This window comes from Rhagoletis zephyria, unplaced genomic scaffold (genome assembly GCF_001687245.7).
Source record: "Rhagoletis zephyria isolate East Lansing unplaced genomic scaffold, Rhagoletis_zephyria_1.1 Rzeph_scaffold_07978, whole genome shotgun sequence".
In the NCBI taxonomy this organism is placed as follows: Eukaryota; Metazoa; Arthropoda; class Insecta; order Diptera; family Tephritidae; genus Rhagoletis; species Rhagoletis zephyria.
The window spans coordinates 1-12,753 of record NW_016165060.1 but is presented as its reverse complement, the minus strand read 5'-3'; the positions used below and the strand labels follow the sequence as shown (position 1 = coordinate 12,753).

The window sequence follows — 12,753 nt, the reverse complement described above, 5'->3', positions numbered from 1 at the left end:
GAAGCAAAGTGATAAACAAAGCAGTTACGCATACGCCCCGTAGTACTCAACATCCGCCCAAAAAGCATAAATATCCAAGAGTGTTAAGTAACAGTTAAATGCAGTGTTGACAGCGCAATTAAAACAAAGACGCGAAAATACTAAAATACACAACAAGTAAAATACAAAACAAGCAATACAATCAAATAGGCATAAAACAGCTGAATTAAATTAAGCAAAGGAAGAAGTAGTAGAAGAAGGGTGAATCAAAAACAAAATTAAAGCAATCAACCAACTCTACATCAATTAAGTCTGGGCGAACGTAATACATATACATAAGCTACTAAAGCGAGTAGTTTTGTGAGACGCGAAGTCATTTCGAAGAAGGAGCACAAACATTATCGTAGAATGCAACGCCTGCGTACGACTTTCACGCGCTCGCGCACACCCACCGGCGCCGAGATGAAAACCCAAAATAGCCTCGAAGTGCCGAAACAGGTGCGAATGACTTGCGGATATGGATGTTGTTGTTTTTTTTTTGTTTAGTTTTTACCGTTGTTGTCTCGTTATTTGTTGTTGCGCTGGCCCAAAGTTGTGATTGCATGATTTTTTGTTGTTTTTTTTTTTGTTTGATTGTTGTCTAAAACGAGTTATTCCAGGTGTTGCATGCAAATAAAAAATATAAAAAAAAGTAAAAAATAGAAAGCGATAAATTAAAAGAAAGAATAATTTGATAAAAAAAATTTAAGTTGTAAATTGAAATAAAATAAAATGAAATACAGCATAAAGTAAAATAGTAAAAAAATAAAATAAAATAAAATAAAATAAAACACTGTGCGACAGTAAATTTGGCACACAAATAGGAAAGTTGCATTTTACGTTTTTCTCTCTGCCGTCAGAATTTTTGTTAATGACTTTGAAATTTGAAAGAAATTATTATTTGTTTCAATAAATTATTAAACAAAATGTAGAATGACAATATGGGTATCAAATCAAACAGAAAATTCTGTAGAATTGAAAACTGTAAACGTTTCGGTGCACATGCACATGAATAAGTGTTGGGAATGTCACTTTAAAATTGTATCCTCGAAATTGCTTGAAAATTTTCAAAATTTATTTTTGAAAAAATTGCATGTTAAAGACTAATAAACTAACTTTCGTCTAAAAAATAATTAAAAGGGCTTTTTCAATATCTATTCGTCCTTGTGATCAAAAAAATCAAGAATTCAATTTAATACTTTTTTCTGAATTGATCATATCTTTGATATTTCCTAGTCCTAAAATAATCCTTAAGTCAGAGAGAAAAACTCAAAACTCAGTTTTACTAAATTTGGCACCAAATTTCGCGCACATGTTGATGTTCTGTGTATTTTGAAATTTTTTGGTTTTTTCGCACAGTGAAATTAAAAAATAATACAATATAAATAGTAGAAAGCAAAAAAGTACAAAAACAATATTTACCGAATTATTTGCAATCCAAAATTTTCCCTAAAATTTTAAGCTATTAATTTTTTTCTAATTTTACTGTTATAAGTTGCTCTTCATATCTAAACAAAAGAGAGAAAACCTTTGCACATATATGTACACATTAAACGCTTAAGGAAGCCTGCTTGCGAACTACTGGTTCCCAGTTATTTTCCCTAACTATTTGCCTTGCAACCAAACGCCAGATATAATTAGGGATTTTTGCTGTATTGCAATTCTATATAAAGACCAATTTTTTAACTGTTAATATTTAAAAACGCAGCATTTATTTCCATATAAAGTTAAGGAACGTTTGCTGTATAACAAATAAAAATTCATCTGGGAAGTGATTATTTATTTAGTAAATCTAGAATTTACATGATTTTTTACAGGCTAAATATTAATAGTCTGGAGATGAAAATATACCTTTTTTGGTGGAATGCTTTACTGAAGCGAAAATCTGGTTTAGAGACCTTTAGAAAACCTATTATTTGGAAAAATATTAAATGAACAAAAACTAATCTAAATCTATAAAGCTCGAGGGACTTCGGTTCAATTTCTGTTCGGGCAACATAAAAAACCGCAAAATATTGTTCTAATAGCGTTCGACCTTTGGCAGGTAATGGCAAACCACCTAGTGTACTTCTGCCATAAAAAAGCTTTTCACAAAAACCATTTTGCCAAATGTTGTATAAAGCTCATAAACATTGTTTAGATAAGTAAGAAGCTATTAGGGCATATTAATAATACAAATGGGAAAAATATATACATATCTACGCATTTAACACGAAAAGCCACAGACTGCCCTCAAATTGCCCTCATAAAAAATTTAAAGTGCTCAAGCACAAGTTAAGAAACAATAGCCAGCAGTAGAAAAAAAAAACAGCAATTAACTGAAAATTGTATAGGTCCGCGTACTTGCCAACCAAGTGAGTGATGTGACACATTGCCATATTCAGAAGCCGACACGTGTTGCATGTAAGTCCTTTTAATGCATATTTACATATGAACATAATTTCGAATGTAATGAGTGTGAAAATCAGCACACGAGCGAAATAAAACACAAAAATTAAAGGAACAATAGCATTACAGGACTGTGCTGGTGAAGTAATAATAAATTGTAAATGTAAATCCTTTTTTGACATCTGATCAGCATATTTACAAAAAAAAAACACGCCCACTGGACTGGTCGAAAAAGTAAAAAAAAAAACAAGAAGAAGCAAACACAAAAACTGCTCGCCTTCTGTTTTTGTCATGCAAAAAAACAAAAAGCTTTGTATGTAACAACGTACATATATATGTTTTTGTGCAGGAATTATTCTGGTTATTTCAGTAATATTTTATGCCTACGTAGTACAGCTATGTCGTTAAACCCACATGGACAGTAGTAGTAGTTGTTTGCGGGCCTGAAAGGCGCTTGTCACTCATTTTTGACACATTTTCAGCGTTAAGCCGCTTAAAGCTACACCCGTCCACACTTATTAACGCACATATGTAAATATTAATAAAACTGACTTTGTGCTTTGGTTGAAAAATGTCCATGTTAAGTAGTTAAGACTTCAAAGAATTGAATGAATATGTTGATGATTGAGGGCAATGCCACCCACCTCAGACAGGAAACCTCAGAGTTATGACAGCCGCACATTATTAGAGCTTAAATATGTATGTTGATGTGTGCCAACCATAAGCTTTAATACAGCATAGGCATATTTTCTAACAATTTAAAAATTGGAAATATTTTTTTTTAATAATTATAAACTTATGAAAAATAGCCGGACATTAAGTTTTAGTAATTTAAAAACTGTTCACAAATTTTTGGCAAAACGTTTAAATATACTTAAAATGTTAGCCCAGTTTGTAAACGGCGACAAATTTATGTTCAACTTTTAAACGATCGAAATTTCTATGGAAAGAAATTAATTACCTAAACTTTTCAAATTACCAAAAAATTATGCCCAGTTTAATAATTATTCAAAAATGTATTTATTTAAATATTTTAAATTAATAAAATTGAAATAAAAAAGCTATATTCGGGTTTTGAATTATCAGAAATTTGTGCCTTGTTTTTTTGTTTTCGCTTTTCCGCATTTTATTGCCTGTTCCTTAATTATTTAAATTTAATTATTTAAATTTTATGGCCACTTTCTAAATAACTAAAAATTATGTATACTTTTTAAATGACAAAAATTTATATGACCAGTTTTTAATTTCATACATTTATTTAAAGCTCGATATTTATATAGTTCAATATAAAATTTAACACCCAAATTCTTAAAAACTAAACCAGACTTTAACTGCTTAATAAGCAGAAATTTTTAAGAAAATGTCACTTTATAAAGCTTTTAAAATCTATTTAAATTTTTATGAAAAAGGCCATAAATCTTTGTACTTTTGCTGTTTGCGTTCAATTCAGAGCCTTACGCCATAGAGTTCGCCCACTTCCTGCATAAATTATCCAACATTGTAATTGCGGCTAACAAACCTCGGCCACATCCGTTCCACTTGCCAGCGTTGCATGTTGCCTATTTAAGTTTATTACTTACTTTCACATATCACCTTTCGATTTTATCTATGTACACACAACACTGTATCAGCAGCATAGCCCACAGCCACAACCAGCGACTATTTAATTGCATGCCCAGACGCTGCTATCCTCAATGTATAATTTTTGCAGCATTTCCGTTCTAAATTTTAAAATGTATTTAAAATGCTTTTCTGTTTTGATTTTTTTATTTTTTTTTTGTTCTATTTTACCCGAAACATGCACCTGAGTGTAAGTTTTTCACTACTTTTGTTGTACTGTTTGCATGCAATTTCGTCGTAAATTATATCGCAAATTACGTGCCACAGCAGCACCACGGCCGTCAATGCGTGCAAATTTAATAACCTCAACATTTCTTCTCTTCACTCTTTTTCCCCCCTCTCGCATTCATGGCTACGTTCTTGGTAATTATCTGCGCCTTTTGCCCGCCAGCAGGTGCGTTCCGCCTCGTTCGACGAAATGCAATTAGAGGCGCAGCGAGTCTCGTCCCACCTACTTAAGCAGCAATCATCGTCATCGGCAGATGAACGTTCTCTGGACACCGGCCTGCTGCAAGTGCCACAGGCCATGCACACACAACGCTCACATTCATTCGACTCGGCGGCGGCTTCAGCGGGCAGCGATGATTCGGGCACGTTCCTGGAAGTGCCGCGGCGTGGCAAAGCGCGTCGTAGCTCGTCCACGAAGACACCACCGCCTTGCATACACTGCTTGTATCTGGAGGAATACTTGAAACAGCAGCAGGCGGAACAGCGCTATATCGCCACTGATCGGCGGGAGTCGAGTTCACTCACTTACGGCTATAGCAGTTCCGACGATGACACCGACAACGATGGTGCGAGCGTCCCAGCCGACGATGATGTGGTGGAGGAAGGTGAGGAAGAGGATGAGGAGGATGACGCAGCCACGGGCGATGGCAACGAAATAGGTGGTGGCTCGTATGAATATGATGATGCAGCTTTGGAAATGGACATCCGACTGGGCGGACTCAGCACCGGCAGCAGCATTGAGGAGTCACGTGCCCGTCTGCCACGTCAAATGCGTCGCCACACCATCGGCAGCTCAGTGACTACTTCAGAAGATGAGGGCCTCGATGAATCCGAACATGATTCCCCGCACTTCGGTAATACGCTGCTGCCACCATTGCCAACAACGCCATGCGGCATCACATTCACACTATCGCCCACGAACGGCGATTGTCCGCCCTTTCCGTATGCCTTTCCCATCGATCCCGGTTCACCACCACCCTCACCATGCATTGCACTCTCCGTTTGCGACAGTCCAATGATGGAATTGCCGCCACCACCGCCCATATCGCCGCTAGAACTGTTACCCCATCCGCCCACTTTCGATTTGCCGCTGCCACCACCACCGGGCTTTAGCAGCGGCTTAAGCGCAGCCGATGCGGATGATGCGGCCGCGGCGGTGCCACCTTCGCCGACCACCATGCGACCGCGACGGCGTTCCATTTCGCGTCAGGAAGCCATTTTTGTGGAACCAACAGGCAATTCGTTGGAAAATGTGTCACAAGGTGAGGATGTGAAATCATCGGTGGAGGCGGTGGATTCGGTGGATGAGGCGTCTACAGTAGCTACATGTGGTTCGCCGACAGCAGCCAAACATGAGCTGGTCGTACGTGATATTTATCTAACTGTACCTGATTTGAAGCGCGATCGCGCCGCCTCCGTGGATTCGTGCTTCTCGAAAATGTCTTCGGCCGGCAAGACAGAGGAACTGCAGCCCAGCGAGGACGGTTGTTTCCTCACCGTACCGAACATAAATGCAACTCGCTCGCGCTCCGTTGACATTGTGCTGCCGACGGATGAACAGGCACGCTATAAAGCGCTCGCCATGACAGGCGCATGCAGAGACGGGTATGTAATGATGTTGACGTTGTTTGTTATTGTTCATTTTTTTTTTTATTACCAAATGGACATATTTTTAATTCAGTTGTACCTGTGTTGCAATTTCTTTGTTGTAATAAGTAATAATAATTATTATAAGTAACAATAAAAATCGTTATTGTAATCTTGCTATAATACAATTACAATACAGTCCGACTAGAAAAGGCTGACGCTCTTTTGCACAATCAATTCTTTTTTAACCGGCTCCCAAAAAAGGAGGGGGTTATCAGTTCGTCGGAATATTTTTTTTTGCTAAAAATTACTTGTTAATAGCTACTTTTAAGCTAGTGGCAATTAATGAAAAATTTGATATTCAGTAGTAAGAGGGTTGTGGTCCGGGGGTACGACCATTTCTCGCTCTCAATGAAACTATACTGAAACGTTTGTAGTTAAACGATTTTATTCTATCTTAGCACAACTTTTTATAGAGTTTTTGCTTTTAGGTCGAAAGTTCAAGACATATTTTTAAATGTAGTTCTATTTATAAATCGACCTCGAATATATTTTTGTCATCAGCGTCCTAAATTTAGTATTTAGTAGCAAAAATTCTCCAAAGAACATTTTAATTCGTTAACTCCCCCCAAAACTAGTCTTTTTGCCCCGGATTCTGAAAAAATGCCAGTTGAAGGGTTTAAGAAGGAATTTTTGAATTTTCGACTAAAAAGTTGGGGGCTTTAACCCACTGTACAACACAAAAATGCGATGCGATAAAGCAAAAAAATATACTAATATTAAGTATACAGTATTACCATACATATTCAAGGCTTCATACTGGAGTGCAAAAGAGCAATTCGGGTAGCCTGCATATTTGGCAGTCATGTTATCGCAGATCCCTTTAATTCGAGATATTGGGTAGCAGGATTTTAGTCATAAACGATTTAGTTAGTAAAATCGAGAATCCGTTAAAAACGGCTGTATTGTACTCTCTCGAAGTATTTGTAAGTTGTTTCTCCTTTTTACTCCAAAATAGCGGTGAAAAAACACTAGCAAATTTGTTTATAACCCAATCAGAAAAAAATGAATTTTCTGCATTTCACTTTCAAAATTCAAAGAAACGAATAGAGCAAAAATGGAGACCTTTTCAATCGATTTTACTACAAATTCTTTTTCAAAACCAAAAGTTGTGGAGCTTATTTAAATTATATTTACCATAAGAGTCCCGATTCGATATTATCTGGATTTCAAGTGATGGGATTATAATTTTAGAAATACATATTAGGGTGGTCCTTAAAATATCAACATCTAAAATTTGTAAATTTTGTAAGCAATAAGGATATTCACAAAAATTTTAAAATTGTAAACAAATTTTTAGGGGTCGCTACTAGGCTTCTTTTTGGTTGATTACATTTGCGACAGGGTAGGAATATGATGTGTTTAAAAATTACATAAAAAAACTTTTGGAGAGTTTAAAAAATTTCTTTTTCTAAATCGCAAAAAACTACAAAATTTATTATTAAAACTTGTTCATATAAATTCATAAACTCGCTGTTGAATTTTTTTAAGGACCACCCTAATACATATGTATATATAGAGAAACAGTAAGCAATTTTTTAAAAACTTATAATAGTATGTGTATTATTTGTGAAAATCTGCCATCAAATATAAAAATAAAATTTAGAAGCAAATTCGTTTTAAAGGATACCCAGAAAATAATTGTTATATGTGTACTTTAAAAACATTCACATTAATTGTGTGTAAAATCGATTGAAAATAACTATTTGATAATTTTTGTGATACGGCCTAATTTACCCACAGAATAATTTAAAAAACGACAATAAAGGAGATTTACATACATACATTTACGCCTTCTTGGCCTACCAGCAGCTCATGCATTTTTAATACTTACCGTACTTGACCCTTTTTATCGGATCAGCATTCAACTACAGGCAGCTCTTTTTTGTATTTATTTTATATTTCCTGCTTTCTTTTTTTGTGCAATCACTTGACAATGACTTTGGCATCCACACATTCACCTCATTTTGGCATATGGTACAGATGTCTGCTATTTCAAATGAATTTATTTGCATACTCCTATTTGTATGGGATCTTTATCGATACATATGTATGTATGTGTGTATGTAAATTGGATTACCCCATTACAAACTCACGGAGAGGTCAGCGTGCGTTTGCGGAATATAAATGCAAAAGGTGACCACTTATTTCGTTTCGTCGGGTCACTTTTGATTTATGCACGATTATGCAAATATGAAATGCGGAATTATCTCAGACCGTTAAATTTTTTTGGGAACTTAACTATAAAAAATTACTTAAAGGTATTTTTTTTTTAACCATTAACCGGCGACCGGCATGCTTTAACACTTTTGCATTGAAATAAATAGCCTCTATGAATACTAGATACCCATAAAAATACGTATGTATTTAGTATTTTACAGATTTAGGTGTTTCTAACTACTCAAGTAAATAGAATTGAAGTATTTAGGAAGCGTTAAATATTCAATATATAAGTACTTACTTAAGTATTTGAGGCTGATAAATACTAGGGTGGTTGACTCGGTTTTTCCTAATCGGTTTGAACCATTTTTTTTTTTTAATATTTTTAAGCGATTTTTTGAGAACTTATATGAGTGGGCATATAATGAGGTGGTTAGTGTCGTCAAATTTTAATGAACGGTTTAACTTGCTACAATATCCAGAATGAGTTGTGTCAAATTATCGCAAGCCTCACAAAGGCATCCGATGACGGAATTCAAGGGGTGAGAGTTGACGAAGGTATTGATTGGTTATCGCTGTGAGTGGTCTGTAGAGTCGATCTGGTTCAGCGTATGCTCGCAACTTCCGACAAACGGTCCGTTGTTTTAATTATGGAATCTTGGTAACTTATGAAGTAAACATTTTTCACGAATTTTTCTGTTTTACTTGTAATCCAAAAGACTTCGATCTTTCTTTGCCGAATCGATTACAAAATTGAAGCTATAACTAATTTTAGCAGTAATATTGCAATTTCGGCCATGATTTCTAACTAACAATAAGTGTAGAGAAAATATGTAAAATAAATCAGCTTTTAACTGGTTTTGCTCTTAATTTGAAAATGGGAAACCAATTTTTCAAATTGGCATTTTTTCGAATAACTCGAAAACGGTTTTCGAAAATAGCCGAATAATCGAACACCCCTAATATCAAATCACTAAGGTATTCAGTAGACTTATAAATCAGGGACCAAAAATAACCGTTAAAAAATCAATATTTCTATTTTTAGATCATAGCAAAATCGTTATATAAAAATATTTGATTGAACAAATAAAAGTCTTAATATAACGGTTAAATTTGAGCACAAAAAATATAATTCGAAGCTATAAGTACGTATAATAAATATTGTTCACTCCATTAGAAATGTAACAAAAAAAAAAATTGTGATTTTCTAAGCGATGTTCATCGATTCGGTTCACATTTTCCTTGGGAGAGTTTAAATGTTATGCATTTTTGAAGTTACCCAAAAAAGCAGAAATATAACGATTTGCCTTTTATTCCCAGTGCTATTGACCTTTTGCTTGTCTTGACCTCGCAAGCAAAATGGATACTCAAATGACAAAAGTTGTCTGCCTTTAATGTACTAAATATCTAACTTCACCCTAGGCTGCTTTTTTTAGAACTTTTACTCAAATGGCGACCAGACACTTTTAACAACTTGTAAGTAATGGGCAGACAGTTGACAATTCGCAGCGGTCGCAGTGCTTGTTTGTCAACTTGAAATTACACTTTCGTACTTTAAATTAAGTCATCAAAATCAAATTGGTAGCGCATGAAGCGACATGCATTTGCATGCACATAAATTCAAAAAGTGAGTGCTAATAGACCATTATAATGGACTACAAATTTGCTATCACGCTTTGAGCAAATCAATTTCAACAAATTTCCAATTCGCCACCCATCTCCCACTGCGAAATTATCAACAAAGTGATGAAGCGCGTGGCAACTAAGTAGGGGACACGTGTGTCTTAAAAACAAAAAAAAAACAAAAACAATATTTATACCATTCGTTTTCTGCGAAGCAAATATGCCGTCAACTTTTTAATGCACACACATATCTGCATAAATAATACCGTTAGTGAGTGATAGTAATGATGAGTAACGGGATTAGCAGAACATTGAGCGCGTTAACAGTCTAAACAATATGGATTACACAGCTGCGGATGTTGTCGGCGCTGATGTCTTTCGTTGTTGTTATTGCCGATAAATGATGATGATTATGTAAAAAGTGAGAGTACATAAGTATGTGATTAACTAGAATGTGTAGGCGGCGTGTTGAATTCCTAATGTGCGTCCTAGTTACTTATGTAGCTGCGACTGTGCTTACGTTGTTTTTCTAGAAACGTTGGCTGTTAAGCAGGTTGACTATTGTCTACAATTAGCACACACGTGTCCTAATTGAACGTCTTCTTCATAATTTGCACAAGGAGCAGACCAGAAAAGTATTTAGCGATGTCGGTAATTGTTAACTACATAAGTTATATAATAAAACGCTTTCAGGAAGAGCTTTACGCTGGAAGTTGAACTAGATAGTTCTGCCACTCGAAAGCGGGCGATAAGGTATGCTTCCAAGGCAATTTCCATAGCCATTACCATTACATTACTATTACCATAGACATACTCATAACCATAACTATAACCATAATCGTAAACATAACCATAATCATAAGCTGTATCATTCAACACTCAGTATTTTTTCATATGTACATAAATATGTAAGTCTAACTGTGCATAGGCTTCGTATTTTAAATTTCAATCATATGCTTCCGCCTTTTGGGATCAATTAGAATATTTATTCCCTACTCAAACGTCAATCAATCAAAAGTTCTTAGGCATCAAAATGTCATTCAACTACTACATAAGTAAATGTGGTGACTCAAATGTGGCTTGAACTGTTGCTACGAGTATTTTATTACAATGTTATTAACTTTTTATGAGTTTACTGAACTCTGTATGTAGCTCATTTCATGTTACTTTGTGGTGAGACCAGCATACACACAAAATATTCATTTAAGTAATTGATCCTAAACGTCAGATAGCAGCTATAAAAATCTCAAATTTTAAAGTTCGCCTTAAAATATGTACCAAATTCAACCACTTTCAATTAAGGCCTGCGGTTGGTTATAGGGATGAATGAATATTTATGGTCGCTATACAGCTCTTAAAGTATACATACATACGCACATATACTGATTTGCGAGGGAAAAGTTGGAAAGCCGAACTTTTTTAGCACAAAAGTGAGAGCTCTCCAGTAATTCCGTTTGCTTTTTTTTCATTTAAAAGTACGAAATAGTCATTGTTTTAAAACAAATACAAAGCAATGAATTTATGAGCAATGATGCGCCACACAGTGGTCGAAGAAGCCATATTTTACGCGAAAAATTGGAAGGGCTTTTACGATTATAATAAAACTGCGGGATCGTAGTACTGTTGTAACGCTGAATCCAAATATGCCATAAAATTTATAGTTTGACGGTTGAGAGCTGTCAAATCAAATGTCATTTTTTCTAAAATTAAGAAAATCTTTGAAAATTCCACTGATTACGTTTTTATGTCAAATTAAAACTCTGACAGTTGACAGCTGTCAAATGGACTATGAGTTTTTCTAAAAATAAGACAATATTTTTCAAAATACCACCGAATAGGTTTTTAGACATGCTAATCACGACTTGCGTGTCAAATTAAAACCTTTTCTCTAGAAATAAGGAAAATTTTCCACAAATTAAACGTACTATGTTTTAAGGCTCACTGATCTCGAGTTATGTATCACATCAAACATTTTCGGTTGACAACTGTCAAATGAACTGTCATTTTCAGTTGAGTAACACAATATATTTGTTTAGCAAAATTTTATTATTTATTTTATTCTATACGAGGAAACATATCAAAAATTAATTTATGATCAAATTATGAAATAATGTGGCGATATATTTATAAATTAGGGATAGTTGGGGCCGTCTGCTTTATGTTCAGCCCAAACAATTTGATCTACTTAGTTCCCCGCAGTTTGACATTAGTAATGAGCGAACTTAGGAACCTCTAAATGCCATGGATTCATTATTGGTTAATTTATCGCAGTTTTCAAATATGCCTTTTTCGCGTAAAACATGGTTTCTCCGACCACTGTGCGCGCCACCACAGCCATTACCGGCTGTAAACGACAATAATAGCAGGATTAGCATTTAAGCTCAGTAATATGCTTGTGCTCGTGCTTAAAGTGAGACTACCAGTGCTTGCCATGCGTTGTCTCCACCAGCACTCAATGGTATAAAAATGTTATCGTGCCTTTGTCTTTGACTTGGTCACACGCGTCCCAGCGTCAGGCACTTCAATCTTTCCTCCTACTAGCATTGTTTGCTTCTACCGAAATACCAGCCACTGAGAAGGGCGAAAACTAAGAAAAAATAACGGGTAAGCGTGACAGACCGTTACATTAAATAAATTACTTCGAAATCTGTTTAGCGGACGTTTCATGCTGCCAACAGCCCTTCTCATTTCTCCTTTCGCTACTTCTACACACACACACACACATTTTGCTTCCGTTTCATTGACATGGCTCTCTGTTCTGACACTTTGATATGTAATTTACTCTAATAAGTACGTTGCCTAATATTTTCCGGTTAGTTTTATTTTCTTTTTTTGGGCGCACTTTTTTCGAAAGTTCAATGAACTCGCCCCGAAGTAAATAGGCCATTTATTCGTTCCAATTTGTTGTTGTGTGTATTTGGGTATGCGGACAAACCAAATTTCATGTTGGGTATTTGGTGTGTGGCTGCTGTATTGAGCTGAAAGTATAAAGTAGTACGTGTCTACTTTTCTCTGAGCTTTGGTTGATATCCTTGGAGTATGTAGCATCAAAATGGTGGAAAACGCTAA

At 35.4% G+C, this 12,753-nt stretch overlaps 1 protein-coding gene across 1 annotated transcript; it reads left to right on the top strand.

Moving 5' to 3' along the window:
- Nucleotides 1-360: 360 nt before the first annotated feature.
- On the top strand, nucleotides 361-5,859 carry LOC108374666 (eye-specific diacylglycerol kinase-like; the record flags this gene model as incomplete). The annotated part of the gene is made up of 2 exons (XM_017630656.1): nucleotides 361-477; nucleotides 4,421-5,859. Coding segments are annotated over exons 1-2 (1,529 nt in total), but the record flags the coding sequence as incomplete, so codon positions are not given.
- Nucleotides 5,860-12,753: the final 6,894 nt, after the last annotated feature.